Source organism: Megalobrama amblycephala, linkage group LG17 (assembly GCF_018812025.1).
Source record: "Megalobrama amblycephala isolate DHTTF-2021 linkage group LG17, ASM1881202v1, whole genome shotgun sequence".
Lineage (NCBI taxonomy): Eukaryota > Metazoa > Chordata > Actinopteri > Cypriniformes > Xenocyprididae > Megalobrama > Megalobrama amblycephala.
Window position 1 is genome coordinate 13571995 of NC_063060.1, and position 25236 is coordinate 13597230.

Genomic DNA, 25236 nt, shown 5'->3' on the forward strand with positions numbered 1-25236 from the left:
GGGGCCAATGAGACCCTCTCGTTGCTGAAAGAACGCTTCTGGTGGCCAGGGATGGCGGCCGACGTCAGAAGGTACGTGCAGGGCTGCAGGGAGTGTGCCATCTCCAAGTCTCCTCGTCATCTGCCAGCTGGGAAACTCCTTCCGCTGCCCGTTCCAGATCGCCCCTGGTCACACCTAGGAGTGGACTTCATATCTGATCTCCCTGTCTCAGACGGATACACCACCATCCTAGTTGTTGTGGACCGGTTCTCAAAGTCATGTCGTTTAATTCCACTTCCTGGATTACCTACTGCAATGGAGACCGCCGAAATACTCTTCAACCAAGTCTTCAGATATTTCGGAATTCCAGAGGATATCGTCTCCGACCGAGGGCCTCAATTCATATCCCGTGTATGGAAGTCCTTCTACTCACTCCTAGGTGTGGCCGTCAGCCTAACATCTGGATATCACCCCCAGTCGAACGGGCAGACGGAAAGGAAGGTTCAGGAGATTGGCCGCTTCCTCCGTACCTTCTGTCATGACCACCAGGACTCTTGGAACCAGTTCCTGGGTTGGGCCGAGTACACCCAAAACTCTCTCCGACAGTCAACTACTGGGCTTACACCGTTTCAATGCGTACTCGGTTACCAACCCCCACTGTTCCCCTGGGATGGGGAACCCTCCAACGTTCCGGCAGTGGATTACTGGTTCCGAGAGAGCGAGAGGGTCTGGGACTCAGCACACCACCAGCTGCAACGAGCCCTGCGCAGACGCAGAATGGTAGCCAACCTCCGACGTTCCAACACCCCGGTCTTCCAGCCTGGTCAGATGGTCTGGCTATCCACCCGTGACATCAGACTGCGTCTGCCCTGCAGAAAGCTGAGTCCCAGGTTCATTGGCCCATTCCCCATCGTCAAGCAGGTCAACCCGGTCACCTATCAACTCTGCCTTCCACAAGGGTACCGTATACATCCAACTTTCCATGTGTCACTCCTCAAAGCTCACCATCCCTCTGTTCTTCCCACAGGACCTGACGTGGCTCCCACCGAACCCCCGAGGAGGACGGAGCTGCGTACGAGGTTCGAGAGATCTTGAACTCCCGGCGTCGTGGTGGTCAGCTTGAATGCTTGGTGGATTGGGAAGGATATGGTCCCGAAGAACGCTCCTGGGTCCCAAGGAACGACATCTTAGATCCCAGTTTACTCCAAACCTTCCACGACAGTCACCCTGAGAAACCGGCACCGCGGGGAAGAGGACGACCACCACGGCGTCGGGGTTCTCGGCCCTCTGGAGCGGGCCGTGGAGGGGGGGGTACTGTCACAGACACGTCAGGTTCCAAAGTCACCCAATCACAGCGCGCACCTTCTCCAGAATACTGATCACCGCCACCTGCACCTCATCACTCTCCTCATCAACAGCACTATAAAGCACTCACGCACACAGCACTCCACGTCCGGTCTCGTTTGCATACCCTACATGTTTATGCTTACCTCAAGGACTCCGCTTCGCATACCTACCTGTCTCCATCGTGTCGATTCCCATTGTGTGCCTCGTCTGCTCCGTGAGTGTGTTCCCGTCAGCTTCCAAGTGCTCCAACGATCTCCAGTCTCCAGCGTCTAACTCCCTGCAAAGAAAAGGACAGTAACTATCCCACTTGTTATCAGTTCAAGTCAAACTACTACCAGTTCTCTCACCTGTTTCATTCTCCTTGCTCTCCTGTGGTCAAAATAAAGACTGTGTTACACTATACCTGTGTCTGTCCTCCGTCTACTGTAACAATAACAAAGAGTGAAAAATTTAAGGGGGTCTGAATACTTTCCGTACCCACTGTATGTTTATTACCTCCTGGTGCTTCAATATTCACTTAAAAGGTGATCTTATCATTGGCTAAAGCAGATTGTTTAATGTTATCCACGCAGAGCACAGTCACATCTGGAACTACCACCTCTCTTAGGGTGTACTCACACAAGGCACGGTTGTCTTGAACTGAGCCCGAGCGCGACTGTCCCCCCTCCCCACTCCCCTGCTGGTCTGCATTCACATTGCTCTTAACGTTCTGGGCTAGAGCACGTTTACGTCATATACGATGCAACTTTTTGAATGGAAGAAAACAGGAAGAAATGCACTTTCGCTAAGATACTGCCTACCTACTGCCTAGCTACCGCTAAGGCAGCTGACGTTAATGGAGGAATTTGCAGCTTTACTCGCAAACTACAATTGCTGTTCATCAAAGGTGAGAGGCAGACCCATTATAAACCCAAATACACTTGAATTAATTACATGAATTGATTAGTATACTATCAGAGTAGTAAAAAAGATGTTTGCCGTCGTAATGATGACAGTAGCGCAGACAAAAGTAGTAGCTGTTCAGTGCTCTGGCACAGTTAGCGCTCACACTACATGCGAAACGTGCCCGAGCCCAACTGCATCGTGCTCTGGCCCACCTCTTCCAAGTGGGCCAGAGCCAGCTAAACAAACCATGCCTGGGCACGGTTTGGAGCAATCACACTAGTCAAACAAACCAGGCTTTGGGGGTCAAACGCGCTCGGGCATGGTTCAGAGCGCCTAGTGCGAGTACACCTTTACTTCACTCACCGCTGCTTTACACAGTCTAGCAAAATGACCCTTTTTTCCACAGTGTCTACATGTTACTTTAGCAGTGACGTTAATGGAGGAATTTGCAGCTTTACTCGCAAACTACAATTGCTGTTCATCAAAGGTGAGAAGCAGACCCATTATAAACCCAAATACACTTGAATTAATTACATGAATTGATTAGTATACTATCAGAGTAGTAAAAAAGATGTTTGCCGTCGTAATGATGACAGTAGCGCAGACAAAAGTAGTAGCTGTTCAGTGCTCTGGCACAGTTGGCGCTCACACTACATGCGAAACGTGCCCGAGCCCAACTGCATCGTGCTCTGGCCCACCTCTTCCAAGTGGGCCAGAGTCAGCTAAACGAACCATGCCTGGGCACGGTTTGGAGCAATCACACTAGTCAAACAAACCAGGCTTTGGGGGTCAAACGCGCTCGGGCATGGTTCAGAGCGCCTAGTGCGAGTACACCTTTACTTCACTCACCGCTGCTTTACACAGTCTAGCAAAATGACCCTTTTTTCCACAGTGTCTACATGTTACTTTAGCAGTGATGTTAATGGAGGAATTTGCAGCTTTACTCGCAAACTACAATTGCTGTTCATCAAAGGTGAGAGGCAGACCCATTATAAACCCAAATACACTTGAATTAATTACATGAATTGATTAGTATACTATCAGAGTAGTAAAAAAGATGTTTGCCGTCGTAATGATGACAGTAGCGCACACAAAAGTAGTAGCTGTTCAGTGCTCTGGCACAGTTGGCGCTCACACTACATGCGAAACGTGCTCGAGCCCAACTGCATCGTGCTCTGGCCCACCTCTTCCAAGTGGGCCAGAGCCAGCTAAACGAACCATGCCTGGGCACGGTTTGGAGCAATCACACTAGTCAAACATACCGGGCTTTGGGGGTCAAACGCACTCGGGCATGGTTCAGAGCGCCTAGTGTGAGTACACCTTTACTTCACTCACCGCTGCTTTACACAGTCTAGCAAAATGACCCTTTTTTCCACAGTGTCTACATGTTACTTTAGCAGCAGGGCCGTTTTTATCATTTGCCAGATGTTTGTCTGATCCACATCTGAAGCATCGTCGACGTTGCTGGCCGGTCGTTGTTTGTTTTCGATCGTCCAATCATCTTTGAGCCTTTGAGTGACTGCTTAGATGAGCACATGCCTTTTCCCCCTCTGCCGTACTTAGTATCCATACTAATGGCTTGTACCGACTTCATGGCAGTAGCAGTGGAATTACAGAATAATGACAAATCTTTAACTGCAGCTTCCACTTGACATGCGATTGTAATCTCTTTCTCTAGAGTGAGATCCTCCTCTAATAGTAAGTTGTCCTTTACTGTAGTCAACAACACATTTGCAATTAAATGATCACAAAGCATTTCACTCTCCACTTGGCCGAATGCACATGGGGCTGCTAACGCTCTTAAAGCAGCAACGTATTGCGTAATAGTCCGCTCTTTGTACACGTTGTCTGAACGTGTCGGCACACTACGAGGTTAACTTTAGGCACAAAGTGTTTCTAAAGTGCAGAAATTGCTTCATCAAAAGTAGTACCTTGGTCTGTCAGAGTATAAAACAGGTCCTGGCCTTCCGTCCCCAAGCAATTCAGCAAGACCGCTCATCTGCATGTCTCCGGCCATGCATCTCCGGTTTCCTGGTTAACTATCATGTAATTATGAAAGATTTGCTATGTTTCAAATGGAATCGGTGGCTACCCACTGACAGAAAGAAATGGGGGTGGGCTCTGCACTGTAGCGCTCATCCTCGTCGCCAATTTGTGGTGTTTTTACCATTAGAACACATTCCATGCGGTGTAGAACTAACACTTCAACTTTTATTCTTGTTCTCCGCATTACTCAACACAATTTCTCACTAGAGCCCCCTAGTGGTGCAGTTCCAAATGACATGTATTATAGTAAGCAATTACTATGAATAGAACATCAAGTATTGTATACTTCTCAACACAACAGTAATTCCCAGATTTTTAACTTTATCGTGAATGTTTTCTTGAAAGGGGCCCAGGGTAGAAATTAGATTATTTAAAAGGTGTGAAGGGCCAAACAACATAACTTAAGTCTTTTTCTGATTTAGTTGAAGGAAATTATTGTCCATGCAAACCTTAATGTCCTCTAAACAAGCTAGCAGAGAGGACACTGAATCAGTACTGGATTTTAAAGAAAAATAGAGCTGTGTATCATTGGCATAAATGTGATATGAAACTTTATGGGACTCAAAAATTAAGCAGAGAGGAAGTAAATATAAAGGAAATAGGATTGGACCCAGAATTGAGCCCTGGGGCATCCTACAAGTGACGGGAACTGAGCTTGATGAAAATTCTCCAATTTCTACTTAAAAACTCCTATTTGTGAGATATGATGCAAAGCAATCTAATGCAACATTACAAATGCCAACTTCAAGGTCTAATCACTTTAACAGAATATGATGATCCACTGTATCAAAAGCTATAGCTTTAGGACAGCCAGGGACACCAATACCACATATTCTTTTTCTCAGCAGACTTAAAAAAAGGCTCAATAGAAATAGCATAGAGGAAACCTGATAGAGGGCATCCGTCTTATTCCTCTTACCACTGAAAAGGATCTTGTTAATGTACCATTTACTCTTAACATGCTATAAATAATCACTATACATGAGCCTAATAAAAGACACAAAATTATGACCAAATCCAAAAGCTTAAAAAGTCTTAAATAAATAAGAGTGGTCCACTCTATCTAAAGCTTTTTCTTGGTACAATGAGAGAAGACCGATGTCCAGGTTATGCCTTTTTGTCACTGTAATAATGCCTCTAACCACAAAAGGATTGTCAAATATTGTTCGGTTAGGGATACAGTAAGACTGATCGTTGTGAATAACAGTTTCTATACAGTTCTTTAATCTGTTGGTTAAGGCTTTTGAAAAGATTTTGAGATCAATACACAGCAAGGAGACGGGGTGCCAGTTCTTTAAACAACCAAGGTCTCCTTTTTTGGGGATCGAAGTTAAAACTGCTCTCTGACAGCTTAGAGGAAGGGTCTCTCTTTCAATAATTTCCACCAAAACATCATACAAGTCCTGACCAATTAAGTTCCAAAGAGCCTTATAAAACTCGGCTGAAAAACCATCCAAACCAGGCGACTTTCCAGGATTTAACTCTTGGACAGCTCTCAAAAGTTTGGCCATTGTCCACTCAAGATCCATCTTGTCCTTCTTTGATAATTGTGGTAAGTCACTCAGAAGTATGTCAGCATCTTCTCCATTGCATGGCTTTGAACGGTATAAATGTTCATAAAAAGAAATAGCAAAAGCCTTCATTTCCATTTGTGTTGTTGTTACTCTTCCATCTGGAAGTTTCAGTTGTTGAAGATGCTTATGCGCTCTAGGCTTTTTTTTTTCCAAGTCCAAAGAAAAAAGAAGTAGGAGAATCCATATCATTTTAATCAATGGTTCGGCTCGCCTACCAAACTGCTGAAATCATGTGACTTTTGCGCTCCGAACCACTGATTCGAAACAAAAGATTTGTGAAGCTTCAAGGCAGTGTTTTGAAATTGCCCATCACTAGATATTGTTGAAAAGTCATTATTTTGTTTTTTTGGCATATAAAAAGTATTATCATCGCTTTATAATATTAAGGTTGAACCACTGTACTCACATGAACTGTTTTAAATATGTTTTTAATACTTTTATGGATCTTGAGAGGAGACGGTGACTTTGCTCTCAATAGAGGCCTCACTGAGCCCTCGGATTTCATCAAAAATATCTTAATTTGTGTTCCGAAGATGAATAAAGGTCTTGTGGGTGTAGAACGACATGTGGATGAGTAATTAATGACATAATTTTCATTTTTGGGTGAACTAACCCTTTAATGTGAATGTCTGTGTTTGCTGATCTTGTATTATCCAAACACTTCTCTTCATGTGTTTTTTGACCTCCATGAGCTATCGTTTGTTCACCAATCTTATGCACCAATGTTACGCCTGCCGGTTGCCCCCTGCTGGCTCTGCTAGACAGTGCAGATGTTAGTTGGGCGACAGGTGCATGCTTTTAGTAATTAACCCTCTAATATGGTGTTTGGTATATAAGATCTGTGCGCTCTAGAGTAAGTCTCTCTCTCTCAATTTTTCTCTCGTTTACATATATATATTTTCCTTAATCTTATTTTCCTTTATTGATTGTTTGTGTCAGAGAATATTTAGTTACCACACACACGTGTTTTTTTCCCCCTAGACGTTGGTTTTCTTTTGATTGTTTAATAACCGTTTTCTTGTTTGAACCATTTGTTGTTTGCCTCTTTTATGTTGCTGTATATGAGCCAGCCATAACACAAAAATGGGCCTTGTCTGGGATTTTGAGCATTCGTTTGAGGGAGTATTTTTATTGTCTCTTTAGGATTTTCTGAGGATTGGCTTGCACTCCGGTTAAGCTGGGCATACACTGTGCGATATCTGTGTGATTTCAGCAAGGTTACCAACTCACACTGTACGAGTAGATCGCGTGCGATGGAAAGCCAAAACGCACGATTTATGTGCTCACACTATGCGGTCTGATGGTCGAGACGTGACTTGACTGCTCACACTATGCGTTTGAAATATGCACGATAAACCCACGTACTGGGATGCGCCGATAGACAATATGTTTCCAGAGATATTGTCAAAAGCATCAGCTATGGATATCAAGAGGATTTAGCATTTCCAATTCATATATTAAATAATAATAATAATAATTAGCCTATTATTATTATTAGTAGTAGTAGTAGTAGTAGTAGTAGTATAGGGTAGGCCTATTTAATATTAAATTGATATTAGCTACAATTTATTTGGCCCGCAATATTTCATAGCGCATCACCGCATAACTGACGCGCTGCGAGGATAATAAAAGATTTGATTAGCTTATAATTACTCCTCACTGAAAATTATTTAAAGACATTTATACAATGAATTAAAGGCATATAATTAAAATTATTAACAGTAGCCTATGTGTTCTGCAATAATCAGTCAATGAAAAGCAGCTTCACTTCAAAAACAACCTGTTTAATATGAAATACTTCTCATTTTTTCACCCACTACATACAGTTTATGGGCCACAAGAGAAATATTAAGAAAATAAATAAGATATATATAGCCTACCGTTATCAGGTTGAAGTAGGATTTATCTTGTTGTCTCTGAGAGAATATGCACCGAAAGCTCGTCGGTTTTACTTTTATTTTTTTGTAAAGGCTGGTGAATAATTGACAGGGGATTGAGACGTCTTCATCGGCATAACTCTCGCGCAAAGTTTGCACATTGCTTGTGTAATATAAAGTAGACACTGACTTGCCTTCCTGGTTTAAAATGGAAAAAATTACTATATGAGACGTGACATTTTTCTTTATCACCAATTGCCAAATGATGGACAACAGTTCACATTTCCGCATTTAATAAAATTAAGTGAATATTAATAGCCTACATGAGTAAATAGAAAGTGAAAAGCGAAACATATAAATTAATGATCAAGTAAATTAATACAAGAGGCACCGTGGGTTTATCCATCATGCAACACGAACTGGAGGTAAGCAACATTTTGCTAAATTGCAGCTAGTTTGATAGCTACAGAACTTAAAGATCTCCCTCTTTTCGTTTTCTTTCTTGCTGCATTAAAGATTGGTTTAATTTCTTTTTTCGCGCAGGCGCAGTGGGGGGAAAAACACAGAGTTTAGGCAAGTCGGTTCGTAGCTCTGCTTCAACTGTGCGATATCCTCACGAGGGGCGACCAAATTTCTGACATGCCAGAACTTCATCCGACCGTGCGATTGCCAGTCGGGAGAGGTTTATCGCCTCTCGTTTCCCCGTGTACACTGCACGAACACTGCACGACAAACGACACACGACAAAGCTGAAAATCGGCCCTACTCAAAAAAGAGTCGCACGAGTCAGAATTCGGCTCAAAATCGGACGAAAATCGCACAGTGTATGCCCAGCTTTAGTTAGAGTGTTTCAGCTGGGCTGCGTGTGAGCGGTCCTTCCATCTGAACATTGTTTGTTGTTTTGTTGATTTCTTTTTATTTTGTTTGGAGTTTTTGGAAGGAAATCCTGGGTGGGGGTATGCTTCTCGCACAGCTGAACTCATCTGGAGCATGCTTTCATTTAATTTCAATATGTGTGGTATACAATGAATAAAATAAAATTATAAAAAACAATAAATAGAGCCAAATCACAGAACCTGCAAAGACGATTTTAATATCAGTCTCAGGTAATAGTAAGGTACGTGTCTAGATTTTTCTGCTCACTTATGCAAGTTTATTTTAAACAGCCACTTTTATAAAATCATGTAAAAATTTACTTTTTAATAAATTTAAATTATATCAATAAATAATTAATTTAAAGACATACGCGTGGTACACGATGTTCGCTGTATGCAAAGTTATAACACAATTCCTGTCTCTCCCTTTTCTCACCATAAATTTGTTACCTTGCCACGGCCAAACTGTTTGAGATATTAAAAATCCGCTTGCAATTTAGCATGATCAATGTCTTAACTCTTGACTGAGTTTGGAAATTGGATTAATCACCTAGAAGGAGTATATCAAATTCCAGGGCATGCATTTTTCAAACAGCTCAATTGCACTTAATTGCACTTCAGTGGCGCTGCTCTGCAGGCGACACGGACACACACACATTCGTGCTGCTCTTTGTTTGTTAGCTAGTTTTATAGTTTTATATGGCCTTTTTGTGAGCGTTTTGTATGCTCTGTATAATTCATGTCATCAGGACAAAAAGGACTGAATGCGATGTGTGTCTTGGGACTTTTTTTGTTGGCAATGGCGCCCCTGTGTGAACTTTTTCCCACTTGCAAAAATAGTGGCAATCGGGCACTAGTTTATTCGAGGGAGGCGCTCCTGTCTTTATGCTATTGTGGATATGCAGCAGACCTGTCCCGATCTTTCACTAAAACTTACCAGAGGGCATGAGAGCTCCACGTCGTCAGCAACTGCGGAAGAGAGGCCGGAGAGGAGGTGCACGGCAGCGGCTACGGAAAAGAGGTAATCGACCCCCACTGCCATCTATGATCCTGACTAACACAAGGTCTCTGAGGAATAAGATGGATGAATTTTGAATTTCAACAAAGGATGCTTTGAGTACCGCGAGTCCTGTATTATGCTTTTTACCAAGACTTGGTTACACCCAGAGACCCTGACAGTCTTGTCGAAATAGATGGGTTCTCACATATTCGCTCTGATAGGAGTGCACTGTCAGGAAAAAGCAAAGGTGGTGGGCTCTGCCTGTCCATAAATGACAAGTGGTGCAGACAGCACTCAGTTCAGGAGAAAATCTGTAACTCTGATGTTGAACTGTTATGTGTAAGTCCCAGGCCATTCTATCTATCACGTGAGTTTGGTAACATCCTTATCTGCTCTGTTCATGTACCCCCCCAATGGTAATGCCTCACGAGCTGCGACACAGGTAGCAGACTGTGTTCTTGAACAATTACAGAACACCCCAAATGCTCCTATTTTTATCATTGGAGATTTTAATCATTGTAATTTAAATACTGTACTTTCAGGTTTTGAACAGTATATTAAATGTGATACCAGGAAGAATAGGACTTTGGACAAACGCTATGGAAATTTAAAACATGCATATCCAGCCATAGCTAAACTACCCTTGTCTAATTCTGACCATAATACTGTTCATCTGATTCCTACATATAAGACAGCCCTAAAGAATTGCAAATACATAAAATTCTGTGTTGATACTGTGATTCCAAAACCGAAAAGAAAAGTCTACCCCAACAACAAACCTTATATCACAAAGGAGGTGAAGAACTGTATTAACCCTCTGGAGTCTGAGGCTGATTTTGGGCCTGGAGAAGTTTTGACATGCCCTGACATTTGTGCTTTTTTCAGTTGTTCATAAACCTATTAATGGAAAAAGTGTCATTACACTGTATTCAGCACAAACTAGGCTACAATAATATGTGAGGAACATGTATGTACATGTTTGTATTTTTTAAGCAATGACATTTATCCGTGGTTATTGAAAAAACAAAAAACTTAAGTCACTGAAATAAGGCCAAAAAAATATTATATATGTGTTCACAAGACTTCTGGGTATTGGAGGTTGTAGACTAGAGTTTTTGCTTCAAAATTATGTAAAAAATATCCTGCCTACTTGTTCATATAAAACAATAGAAAGATTTACATTTTCTAAGACACTTTTTGTCAAGAAACACAGTATGCGTGGAGGCGTGAATCATCATGAATAATCCTGTAATTCACACCTGAGAAGACAAAAGAATCACATAATGAGTTGTAATGACCTGGATATTAATGAGGCCTTTCAGTCAGGTAGGCTGTGAAAAAACCCTCTCTGTGATCATGTCTCAAGCTCATCATGGTGTATATCAAACATACAGAAAAACAGCAATACTGTGAAATATTATTACAATTTAAAATAATGGTATTCTATTATATACTTTAAAATATAATGTATTTCTGTGATGCAAAGTGTCTGAACAATTATGTTACCTCTATGGCATTTCATATAGCCTTTTAGCTTAAAAGCATGCACATTTGGAGAAATATTGATGGATTCTCATATGTTTATGTCAATTTTCTATACAGAGGAGTAATATTTATTCAATATTTATTTGTCATTACTATAAGTGCTGGATACTGTGTTTTCAATTCATACTTGCAGCCGGAGGCCACTCTGTACACCTGTAGTCCACAAATGCCTCCTAAAGAAGAATAGGCCATGTGACAATCCAGGAACTAACCGAACTAACAAAGGCTTCCAGAGATCGCTAACTATGGCTATGCAAAACACGTTTGAAGACAATAAATACACGATTGAGATGATGTATACATGTATTGCCTCAATTTGCTTCTGAATAGCGCTCCCTCTGTGGGCGTGGGCGCATTAGCGGATAATGAGCTGAATCACGGGCGTCTGACATGTGTCTCTTTTCATACAGATTACATAAACAGAGAATATTTGTTTTCGATTTGACTTACACATTTAAAGCCTGACATTTCAACATTTTTTTAGACATAAGTCTTATTTTTGTGTCATTAGTATTCACTAAAGTTACAGTTCATTTTCTGAGAACTATCAGATTGGTCTTCGTTCAGAGGGAGATGAGAGATCACGCATCATGTTTGTTTTCTTTATTTTGCAAAAAGCACAACATTTTGTTTTTACTCTGAGTGTACACAAATAAAAGATATTCAACAGATTAAAATGGTGTATAACTCTTAATTGTATGTGCAACATTGAGTATTTTGAGTCTCTTTCACACTGGTAAGAAAAAAATCAAGGTGGTATCGCCGCCGATACCTCAGACTCCAGAGTGTTAACAGAAAAAAACAGGCATTTAAGACCAAAGATAATTTACAACTTAAAACTGTACAAAAAGAGTTGAACCAGAAACTTAAAGAAGCAAAAGGAACACCACAGGGAGTCCATAGAGGAAAACCTCCAAACTATGAACTCTAAAAAATTATGGGACTCAATGAAAATAGCCACCAACATGAAACCTACTAAGACATTTTTGCATGTTGTAGATGAACTGGAAAAAGCAAATGAGCTGAATTATTTTTATAAGAGGTTTGACAATCATGATTTCTCAGTTGAATGTAATATTGGTGCTTGATAGTATTGCTATTGATGATGCTGATAGGCTAGAGATTGACCTTAAATCTGTCAACAAGGTCCTTAGGCAAATTAATGTCAATACGGCCACAGGTCCAGACGGCATCTCTGCCTTTTATTAAGATCATGTGCAGATGAACTGACATCTGCCTGGTGCCCCATTTTCCAGAGGTCCCTGCATTCTCACACTGTACTGACACAATGGAAAAGGGCAATTATTACACCTGTCCCCAAGAAACCCTGCCCACAGGAGAATAACGATTTTAGACCCATTGCCTTAACTTCTGTAGTGATGAAGTGCATGGAAAAGCTCATTATGAACAAACTACAGCCTGATGTAGGCCCACAGCTAGACCCTAACCAGTTCGCATATAAACACCAGAGAGGCACTGGCGATGCAATCAATAGTATAGTGCACCTAGTGACTAAACATCTTGAGAATCCTAAGGCCTATGCCAGACTGTTGTTTGTAGATTTTACTTCAGCCTTTAACACTCTGCAGCAATCATGTTCTCTTGAAAACACTGCAGCGGATGAATGTCAACCCCTTTATTATTAGGTGGTTCCACTCATTTTTGACTAATCGTAGTCAGCAAGTCAGGTGAACCTTTGACCATCAGCACTGGTGCTCCTCAGGGGTGCGTTAGTTCCCCTGTACTGTTCACATTGTACACTAATGAATGTACATGTAGTACTGCTAACAATTATATGATTAAGTTCTCTGACGATACAACTATTCTGGGTCTCATGTTAGATATATCAGATTTAGTTGCATATAAACATGAGGTCCAGAATTTTGTCCAGTTGTGCGACAAGCATTCTCTCACCATCAACACTAAGAAAACAGTGGAGATTGTGTTTGACTCCAAATCCATTGGAGACCACTTACCAGTGGCCATCATTGACCAGTATATAGCCCAGGTTGATTCCTACAGATATCTGGGCATACACATTGATAATAAACTGACATGGAGATGTTTTCAGGTACAAAACATCTGTATTAGGGTTCAACAGCAACTATATTTCTTACATAGGCTGAGGGTCTTTGGTGTTAACCAGAAAGTGTTGCTTCTTTTCTATTATGCTGTAATTGAGAGCCTTTTGCGGTAGGGATGTAGCCTAAAAAATTTATCACGATAATTTCAGGTATTTATTGAGATAACGATATCAATGACGATTTTATATATATATTATTATTAATATCTGCTATATTATTATATAGCAGATTATGTTATGTTTAAGTTGTGTTCCAGTGACTGTGCTGAAAAACATCACACAACAACAATTACACAATAATAATTAAAATCAATTACAAGTTTAAAATGTAAACACAGATTCTGTATTTATTTATACTCTCATGGTGCAAACAGTGGCAAAAATAGTGCAAACAGCAAAAATAACAATCACGAAGCATGTCTTCAGTTGTGTTTCAAAATTACAACAGAGTACAACTGCAAATAAATCCTGATAAAGTAACTAACATTTTAACCTTCTGGGGTCTGAGGATTTTTGGGGCCCTGAGAAGTTTTGACATGCCCTGACATTTGTGCTTTTTTCAATTGTTCATAAACATATTAATGACAAAAGTGTCATTACACTGTATTCAGCATAAACTAGGCTACAATAATATGTGAGGAACATGTATGCACATGTTTATTTTTTTGAAGGAATAACGTTTATGCGTGGTTATTGAAAAGACAAAAAACTTAAGTCACTGAAATAAGGCCAAAAAAATATATTAAATCTGTGTTCACAAGACTTCTGGGTATTGGAGGTTGTAGACTAGAGTTTTTGCTTCGAAATTATGTAAAAATTATCCTGCCTCCTCGTTCATATAAAATAATCCATTGATTTAAATTTTGTAAGACACTTTTTGTCAAGAAACACAGTATGCATGGAGGCGTGAAACATCATGAATAATGCTGTGATTCACACCTGAGAAGATTCACATAATGACCTCTAATGACCTGCATATTAATGAGCTCTTTCAGTCAGGTAGGCTGTGAAAAACCCCTCTGTGATCATGCTGATAACAGGATTAATGTCCACTCTTGACAAAAAAACATGATTTTTGTGATCTCATGCATGTATTATTGCACATCATGTGAAGAAAGTTTTGTATAGGCCTATGTTAAATTACAGTACCAGTCAAAAGATTGGATGCATTACTAATGTTTTTAAAAGAAGTCCTAAGTCTCTAACCAAATAATGGTTTTCTATTTTATTATATTTCAAAATATAATGTATTTCTGTGATGCAAAGCATCTGAACATTCCTACCTCTATGGCATTTCATATAGGCTACTATATTTGTTATAATATATAGCCTAAATGTTAATGTGCAGTTGACAAACTATACATCATTAGACTCAAGACTCAAGCTTCACATTTTGACCTCTGTTATACTCTTAAAATCTTATATTGACCGTAATTTCTTAATATGCTTAAAAGCATGCACATTTGGAGAAATATTAATTGATTCTTTGTTTATGTCAATTACCTCCTGTAACCCCCCTCTCCCCCACTCCTCCACTTCAGTTCAGTGAAGATGATGTGCGCCAGGTCTTCAGAAAGAACAAGAGAAGAAAGGCACCAGGCCCAGACAGCGTTTCATCAGCCTGTCTGAAAACCTGCGCTGACCAGCTGGCCCCCATCTTCACACAGATCTTCAACATATCACTGGAGCTGTGCGAAGTCCCCTCATGCTTCAAATGCTCCACCATCATCCCCGCCCCAAAGAAACCCAAAATTACTGGACTAAATGACTACAGACCTGTGGCTCTAACGTCTGTGGCCATGAAGTCATTTGAAAGACTGGTTCTGGCTTATCTGAAGGACATCACTGGACCCTTACTGGACCCCCTGCAGTTTGCTTACCGAGCAAACAGGTCTGTGGATGATGCAGTCAATATGGGACTGCATTATGTTCTCCAGCATCTGGACAGACCAGGGTCTTATGTGAGGATCCTGTTTGTGGACTTCAGCTCTGCTTTTAACACCATCATCCCATCACTCCTCCAGCCCAAACTAACTCAGCTCTCCGTGCCCACCTCTGTCTGTCAGTGGATCACCAGCTTCCTGACAGACAGGCAGCAGCTAGTGAGGCTGGGAAAATTCTCATCCAGCACCTGCACCATCAGCACCGGCGCCCCACTGCGCTTCGTGGGCGTGGCTGCATTAGCGGATAATGAGCTGAATCACAGGTGTCTGACATGTCTATTTTCATACAGATTACATAAACGGAGATTTCTTTGTTTTCGATTTGACTTACATGATTTAAAACCTGACATTTCAACGTTTCTTTAGACATAAGTCTAATTTTTATGTGATTAGTATTCACTAAGTTACACTTCATTTTCTGAGAACTATCAGATTGGACTTCCTTCAGAGGATCATGTTAGTTTTCTTTATTTTGCAAAAAGCACAACATTTTGTTTTTACACAAATAAAAGAAGATATTCCACAGATTAAAATGGTGTATAACTCTTAATTGTATGTGCAACACTGACAGAGTATTTTGAGTCTCTTTCACACTGGTAAGAAAAAAAACCGAGGTGGTATCGCCGGCGATACCTCCGACTCGAGGGAGTTAAAGTAACCTGATAAAGTAAAGAAGTTCAGTGTGAAACAGTCAATAACACACTCTTAGAATGTAAATATAACATGTATGTGGAACATGCTACCACCAGGTAGTTACATTTTCAACACACTTGTCCCATGGAACAAATTGTAAAAACAGTGCAAACACTGTATCCAAAAGTAACGATCCCAAATATGTCTTCAGATAGTTTACAAAATACAGCTGTGACGCAGCCCTCCCTGCGCGCTTTGGATGAGTACACACAAATCTCCTCACAGCGCGTAAGAGTTCTCTTTTGTGTCTTATGGCTGAATGTTTAAATTGGCAAGGTTTGGTTTAAACACAGATAGCAACAGGTCTCACCTGGGCTTGCGTGCTATCAACAACCGGGTGAATCGGTCGCGCACGAAACTATGTCATCAACTAGACTTATCGTTATTATCACGAGGAGACAAATTTTTATTGTGAGGAGAATATTCAACGGTATATCACAAATGATAAGATATCACCCATCCCTATTTTGCGGTATGGCATCTCAGCCTGGTTTGGCAACCTCAGTGTACAGCTGAAAGCCCAGGTTACACGGTTAACACAGACAGCCATGAAAATCATGGGAGTTACGCAGCATCCCACACTTCAGGCTGTCTATAATGAAACTATTATCAGACAGATCCAAAAAATTATTTCAGATCCCGGTCATGTCCTTTACCCTGAGTACCAGCTTTTTCCCTTAGAAAGATGCTTTAGAGTTTCCTGGTGCAGGCTTAACTGCTTTAAGAATTCCTTCGTCCATCCCCTGTCCATCAAAGCTTTAAAGGTCCCATGACATGCTACTTTTTGGATGCTTTTATATAGGCCAAAGTGGCCCCTAGTACTGTATCTGTAGTCTCTTCAGCTTTGGTGCAGAATTTCAGCCACTACGAGCCAGTCCCACAATAAGCTTTCCTCAGGACGTGCCATTTCTGGGTCTGTAGCTTTAAATGCTAATGAGGAGGAATGGGGCGGGGCAAGGTGGAGGGTGGGTGTGGCCTTAACCAGCTTGCGGCCACTGTACCATGTGCTAATGTTGACAGTGGCTATATCGCAATGGCTCGTAGACACGCAGTCATTCAAACTTTTCAGTTTGACCCAGAATCTGATCCGGATGGAGAAGCACCGGATGAAGAAATTGCAACTCAGTGGCTACAGCAGGACGTCTCAGAATGGTTAGTTTAAAATATTGTGTCTGAGATACGGTACTTTAGTTGGTTTGTTTATGCATGCTGTTATGCATGACGCCAACAGTAGAATGGTTATCCAAACAACAAAGAAATGTACAACACTCGTGTTACAGTGTGTGTATTCACACACATAGTTGATGCTGTCTACCTTTACATTAGCGTCAGTAACTGGGCTGCATTGGCCCACGTTGAGGAAACTTGTTGGTGAAATGTGTGGCGCAGACTTACAAAACTTTGGTAAGTTGTATCAGCGCATTACCTGAGAAAATAAAATTAACCCACTGTTTCTTCATAGGCTCAGATGAAGGAACTAAAAAATACTAAGGTGTTCATCTGTACATCTAAACACTGAGCAACTGCCATGCTTCGCTCATTTGCAAGCGAAGAAAATATTGTGCTCGAATCTCACAGTAGTAGCTCATTCTCTCATAGGTGGGCAAAGCAGAGAAAGGGGAGGTAACCTTTCCCTGTATGACAACATATAGGGAAGATTCCACATTGGGCCATCTGAGCTTTCATTTTCTCAAAGGCGAAGCAAAATACCCAGGGCTCGGTTTACACCCATCGCCTTTTCTAGCAGGCTAGGGGAACTCATATTAATGTTAAAAAACCTCAAAGTGAAATTTTCATGCCATGGGACCTTTAAATGACAAGTCAGCAAGAGGTTTGCTCCTATAATGCCGTTTTTTTTTATTTATTTTTTTTATGTATCTATATTCATGTATATTTGATGATCTTTTTTCTTGCGAACTTTATTGTGACGATTATAGGTGTGCTGTAAGATGGGTAGTGTGCAACTGGTTGGTTGATGGCAGTTTGTGTGTTTAAAGTAGGTATTGTGTGTGAGTATGTATTGTACGTATGTATTATGTTATTTATAAGAGCAGCAGTCTCTTTTTTTCAGGAAGTCAGATATTTTGAATTAATTCGCAGTTTTTTGCATTTTCCAGACGTTGTACTTTAACGAACTCCTCCTAGAGCTTTAATCAGATCAATGTCATATTTGGTCAGTCTAATCTAAAGGCCTTTGCGACATTAAATTGCAAAGATCTAGAGTTTTCACCAAAGGGTGTGTCTGTGGCGGCCTGACAAAGTTTGATGTTTCGCCATGAAACAGGAAGTTGTTGTAACTCGGACATACAATGTCCGATCTGCCCCAAACTTCACATGTTTTATTAGAGTCATGACCTGAAGACATCCATATGACAATATACAGTTACAGTCATAGCGCCACCTGGGGGACACAGGAAATGACATGTGTTACACTGTGATTAACTCCTCATAGATATTTAACCAGATCAACATAATTTGTTGTCAGTCTAATCTTAAGATCTTAGCGATAATAAATCTCAAAGATCTTGAGTTTTCGCTGAAGGTGAAGGTGAAGGTGATTTGTCCAAGACAAATTTCCTTTGGGGTAATAAAGTTTATATATTCTATTCTATTATTCTATCTATTCTATTCTAACTCATAATAGCTGACATCCTGTTGAGCTGGCATATAACTTAGAGCACGAAAGTTGTTAGGCCCGATGAGGTGTATATGTGTACCGAGTTTCATACTAATACATGCAAGCGTGTTTGATATACGGACCAAGATTTCGGACCCCATTCAAGGGGGCACCGTAGAGCCCGTGTTACACCCGGGTCCCAGCCTCTGCGGCATCCTAATGGCTGCAGATTCCAATATGTGTGCCAATTTTCAAGAGTTTTTGAGCACGGTAAGGCCCTTCAAAAAGTCCCGGATGGTGGGAAAAAAAAAAGTCTTCATCCACATTCAAACCAAAATAGCTGACTTCCTGTTGGTCAGAGCTAATGATTGTAAATTAGAAAGTTGTCTGGCTTGATGAGAACAATATATTTACTGAGTTTGGTGACTGTAGATAAAACTAACCCCCAACTTTAGTCAAAAGGTGGCGCTAATGAGCCCCTCCACCACGCCCATTTCTAAGGCTATATCTACTGGTCGACAATATTGATGTGTGTGTCGAGTTTCATGCAATTTGAAGCATGTTAAGAACCTCAAAAACACCCAAGAATATTATTAAAGTTTGACGTGTTGCCATGGCAACACTATTTAAGATATTACAAATACATTCACAGGTCTACATCTGCCATGTTTTGACATTATTGTGATGAAGTTTGAAGCAAATCGGGTAAAAATAAGAGGATGATCTCAAAGCATTTTGAAAGTGACACTTCCTGCTGCCTGTTGGTGGCGCTATAACGTTGACTCACAATAGTAACATCCATGTGATCAGCCTCATACAACGAACATTCAGCTGATGTTTCATAAAAATCAATCAATGTATGCATAAGTTATAACACACTTCCTGTGTCCCTTTTCTCGCCATAAATTTGTTGCCTCGCCACGGCCAAACCGTTTGATATCAAAAATCAGCTCGCAATTTAGCATGAAACTTGGTACACATATAGACCTCATTGGGCCGAACAACTTTCGTGCTCTAAGTTATAAATCACCTCAACAGGAAGTCGGCTATTATGGGTTGTTTGGAAAACGCATGCTCTGGAATTTGATATACTCCTCCTAGGCGATTAATCCGAGCACCACCAAACTCGGTCAGCTTGAAGTCAATACATTGAGGATGCTAAATGGCCAGCAGATTTTTGATATCTCAAATGGTTTGGCTGTGGCGAGGCAATGAATTTATGGCGAGAAAATGGAAACAGGAAATTTGTTATAACGTCTCCATACATTGATTGATTTTTATAAAACTTCAGCTGTGTGGTCGTTGTAGGAAGCTGATCACATGGATGTGACTATTGTGAGTCAAAGTTATAACACCACCAATTGGCAGCAGGAAGTGTGTCACTTTCAAAATGCCTTGAGATCACCCTCTTCTTTTTACCCGGTTTGCTTCAAACTTCATCAGTGTAATGTCAATACAAAGCAGATATAGACCTGTGAAAAGAATTGCAATATCTCAAACACTGTTGCTATCTATGGCAACGCATCAAACTTTTATATTCATTTTGGATGCTTTTCAGATGCTTAGCATGCTTCAAATTACATGAAACTCGATACAAACGTCAGAGATGTCAACCAGCAGACATGGGCAAAACCGTAGAAACAGGTGGGGAGGAGGGCCTCTATAGCGCCATCTTTTGACAAAAGTGAGCGATTAGTTGAAACTAGTCACCAAACTCAGTACACATATTGTTCTCATTAAGCCGGACAACTTTCTAATTTACAGTCATTAGCTCCAAACAACAGGACGTCAGATATTTTTGTTTGAATGTGGATTTTACACACACACACACACACACACACTCTCTCTCTTTCTCTCCCTGTCCAATCCCCCCTACCCCCTCCCTCCTCCCCTCCCCTCTCACTACTTCAGTCTGTGTGTGTGTGTGTGTTTGTGTGTGTGTGTGTATTACAATCTTGATTAGTGGTCTTTAACCCTTTTACTGATTACCCATTTATTGATGAACTTATAAACATTTTAAACTGCAAATGATAACTTCACACGCATTTGAAATTAAGCCACGATACTATATCACTATTTCGACAGGACTAGTTTTCTAAAAGTTGTTTGAGTTACAATTATTACCTGACACCTGTGATTTCATGTATTGATTCATACAATACTAACATCTCTTACATCTGTTTTTTACAGAGGAGAGTGTGTGTGTTTTCTAGACATGGATGTTAGAGAGAGGTCATGTGCTGTCTTTGCAAACATAATGTATGATGCATATGTCTTTAAATTATTTATTGATAAAATTCAAGTTTATTAAAAACCCTATTTAAGTACATTTCACTTGATTTTTATAAAAGTAGCTGTTTACAATAAAATTGCACAAGTGAGCAGAAAAATCTAGACATATACCTTACTAGTATCTGAGACTGATATTAAAATTGTCTTTGCAGGTTCTGTGATTTGGCTCAATTTATTAATTTTATTTTTTCATTGTATACCACATATATTTAAATTAAATGAAAACATGCTTTTGGTGCATAAGATTGGTGCACAAATGATAGCTCAGGGAGGTCAAAAAACACATGAAGAGAAGTCTTAGGATAATACAACATCAGCAATCACAGATACTCACATTAGACTGGATTAGATTTCTCAGTTGAATTTGTGCAAATAATAGTATGTAATTTGCTCTTTAATATGTATAGAGGTTGTCTGAGAAAAACACAGGATTAGGATGATATTTTTTTCTTTCTTTCTTTCTTTTTCTTTTTTCTCTAGTGCAGAAACACCAAATGCCAGATATGTGATGTTCACATATATCTTTGAACAGGATTTATTTCCAGGTATAACTTTGACTCACATTTATATAGTTAACTATATTTTAAATAAACTTAAAAAAAATAGCTGAAGGCAGCGATGACGGGCCCAAGCCCGGTGGCACCGCCAACCTGGTGGCTTCAGGGCAACTGTGCATGGCAGGTAATAGGCATTTAAAATGGGTAAATATAAAAGGACTATGTCAAAGTCATTTGAATACACCACATTTACTGCAGCAGCTGGTGCCCATATGATCACAAACCACAACAGCCACATCCATGAGATCATTTAAATGTAGATGAATTTCATATTATAGAATGTCAGAAGTAAATTTCAAATGAGTGCAGAATACCATCCTAATCTGCCATGTTTGTGTTTTTCTCAGACAACTACTATAAAATTTCCAGAGCAAACTACCTACTGTTATTTGTGCAAACTCAACAGTACTCTGAGAAATCTAATCCAGTGTAATGTGAATGTCTGTGATTGCTGATGTTGTATTACCCTAACACTTCTCCATTTGTTTTTTGACCTCCCTGAGCTGTTGTTTGCGTATGCGTGTGCTTATGCACCTGAGGGATTACAAATTTAAGAATCTGTTTAAGATCTGCTGATCCTACATCCTGACATAACCGCACATGAAATACTAAGGTGAAGTACATTGTATTTAGCATTTTGAGGTAAAGATGACGACATTTTAAGGAGATCAAGGCAGGCAGCCCAGGTGTCTGTGAAATTAACCTTTTGTCTTCATGCACTTCCTGACCATTTGTCATGACAAGTGCAAGATACAGTGGTGCCTTTGTCTCTATGATAATGTAAAGGTATGGGTGATACTGTCAGACTAATTGGATTAGCACCTATGCATTTGAATGACACAGTTATGCTGATTAGATCATGGCTGGAAAATGTAGGGAATGGGCTGATTCCTGCACTGCATTGGCATGCTTTGTTTATATTGTCTCCACCTCTACTCTATGTATCCCTCCCCCTTTAATGTATATGAACTACCAAGTACACTGCCTTAGACTTGGATGACTACAGCGATGCACAGCGTATAAAGAGTAACTTCTGCTTGAACGTCTCCTGGTCTCTGCTTCGACGAGGAAAAAGTTTCCTACAGTTTTGGTGCCGTGACCGGGATAAAGCTCCTCACCTGAATCCAGATTGAAACTTCAAGCTCAACGAAGATCTGACTTCGTTCCAGGCTGAATTTTCCTGTACAACCAAGGGTTGGTGAGTGCTACTCTATCCAACAGAACCTTTAAGACCAGTACAAAGTTGTTATCCTCTGCGCCGTCAGAAAAGAGTTAACAGACAGCTGTAGGGTTTGGTTAACTAGGTTATCCTCTAAAAATGTTCTTTTAGAGATGAAGGTTATCATCTGATCAGTCAGGGAAGATTAGCATCATGTGTTAATGTTTGTTACATTATGTTAGCAAGTTGGCTCTACTCTGCTCGCCAGAGAAGGCTGAATACATTACGATGTGTATTAACTAGATTACCCTCTGCTCTGTCAGGGAAGTGTTGAAGTGTATTGTGGTGCCAGAAAGACATTACAAAATGTTGATAAAGAACGCTAGACTAATTCCAACAACTGGGAAAGGTGGACTATCTACCCCTTTATGGACAGATAGTGAGTTCAAATCATTGTTAGGAAAGCACAGGGACTCAATAGTGACTGAGTCAATCAGATTGGATTTGACAAAGAAATTTGGGATTCATCCAGAAAAAGTTTGGTCCACTGAAGAATGCAAAAAGGTACTTGGTGCTTGTATTCGGAAGAAAATTATGAAGGGCATTATCTGCTGCCACAGAGAATTTACTCTATCCATTGCACAAGAACAAATCCAACATATTGCTAAGTTAGAAAAGCAGAACAAACAGTTGCACACTCGAGTGTCTCGTCTCACTCAGAAGTTGGGCTTTAACAAAGCCCCAACCAAATGTGACTCAAAAGACCAGCAGTCAGATGAAAGCTATCCTGACTTACAGTCTTTCTGTAGACTAGAAGGCAATAGCAATACTGGATTGATGGATAAAGATGTAACTGCAGTTGAAGTGTGTAAAGTGAGACAAAAGGCTAAGAGTAGGGTAAAAGGGGTTGACATAGTTATATCTGTAACCCCCATACTGCAATTATAAGCAGTCAGTACCGCTCTAGGTCCTGAAGACATAGAAAGACTTGCTGAGAGTTTGCCATCAGTGCAGAGAAATGTTTCTGAGTTTAGGACAGAGTTGTCCAGAAAAATGAAGCTCTATGATATGTCCCTAGCTGAAGTCACACAGCTAATGTCACAAATCCTGAAAGAGTCAGAATTAAATGATTTTGAAAGTGCTGTAAATAATTCTGAGTTTCAGCATTCCAGCAAAGGCGAATTGAGAGAAGGAGTTCTGAGTGTGTTACAGAACCTTGTTGGACCAAAAGTGAACTGATCAAAGATCACTTCTTGTGTACAGAAGAAAGATGAAACTGTAAGTGAGTACACTGAAAGATTTTGTCAGTCAGCTGCAGCATACAGTGGAATAGCTGACACTCCAGAGAAGGTGTTAGAGGATAATGGATCAATAGTCTGCATGTGGTTTGATGGGCTTTCGTCAGAATACAGAAATGCATTGCCTTTCTTAGACCTCACATGGTCCAATGGAACCCTGCAAAACAACTTGGATAGGTTAGCTATTTGGGAAAGAGACTACGATGTCAAGACGAGTAAAGATTGCAGCAGCATCCTTTAAGGTCAACACAGAGAATCGACAGAAACGTAAATGTCCTAAGAGAGAAGGCAGTTGTCATTACTGTGGTAAACCTGGACATTGGATGAAAGAGTGTAGGAAAAACAAAAAGACATTAAAAGAAATGAACAGCTTTACTCAGCTCCTACTCAGTCTACTTGCTACATTGAAACTGCCCCTCCCCTCTTCTCCAAACTCTTGGAGCAAAAGCTTGCTGACATGCTAACCATTTGGGCTGTGAGTGCTTAACTCCCTGTGGTCTGAAAATGCGCCGGCGCGTTTTGCAGGATTTTTTTCACATTGCAGCAAAACAGACTTAAAATACTCTGTCATTTCTTGTCATAGAGACATAAGTAATATATCAATTGAAACTATTGTAGTGATTTTTACTTTGTCCATCCAAGGACGCGAAGTAAAATAGGGATTGGTATTCACGTCACCGCTGACGTTGTGATTTTTGGATCACACGTCTCTTAAGGTGTGGTTATGAGTACATCAGATGACCACTTCCCCCTTTTTCCCTTGTTCAGGGCACCAGTCAAGGTCTTTTACCTTGGCAGTATGTGAACCCTCCCAATAGGGGCTTTCATTCATTTAGAATTAATGTAAAGTGGTCAGCTGATTTATCTGAAAGATTGGTGAAATTGCTAACTTGTAGAGCCTCTTCTGTATTATCAGCACAAGGAAGACACAAGTGTAATAAAATAAATTTTATTAACAAAAAGATAAACAAGAATAACTAACACAACTACTAAATGAATACTATGAATGATAAAGGAATAAAGTGCATAAGCTACATAGAATACAAGTGATTAAGTTGGGTGTGGCTATGGAAGAGTTACGCTATCTTATGGAAAGATAAACTGTTTCTCTGAAAATAATAAGGTGGAGAACCTTATTATGCACCAAACAAATAAACGAAAGATTATTTGTTATTAACTAACATCAGCTATATTACATCTAATGGAAATTAGGAAATTATATACTGATAATATACAACAATGCCAAGGTCTCTGGAAAGAGGTTTGGTTAAGTGATATTTACGTTCCACTTGGTTGAGTCTGATGACAATGACGTCTTCCACTGGTTGTGCTGGGTGACAATGCAGTGGGGAGAGGAGCCAGAATCTGTTTCAACAGTCTTGAACACGAAGCTCTGTGGGATGCTGATCTCCTGGAGCACCAAAGGGTCCTAAAATCTGGAACACGCAGATGAGGCCCTGGTGTAG

General features: G+C 40.4%; 1 protein-coding gene across 2 annotated transcripts in view; it reads right to left on the reverse strand.

Annotated features, from left to right (window-relative positions):
* Positions 1 to 1355: 1355 nt before the first annotated feature.
* The window catches only part of mier1b (mesoderm induction early response 1b, transcriptional regulator), a 149663-nt gene continuing 125782 nt past the window's right edge, over positions 1356 to 25236 (reverse strand). Inside the window, exon 10 of one of the 2 annotated variants that reach the window (XM_048162542.1) lies at positions 1356 to 1749. In XM_048162542.1, coding sequence (XP_048018499.1) covers positions 1724 to 1749 — 26 coding nt within the window. In that variant the 3' untranslated portion in view covers positions 1356 to 1723. Of the gene's footprint in view, positions 1750 to 18073; positions 18249 to 25236 lie in introns of those variants that run through there. The other variant, XM_048162540.1, reaches the window with a different exon arrangement.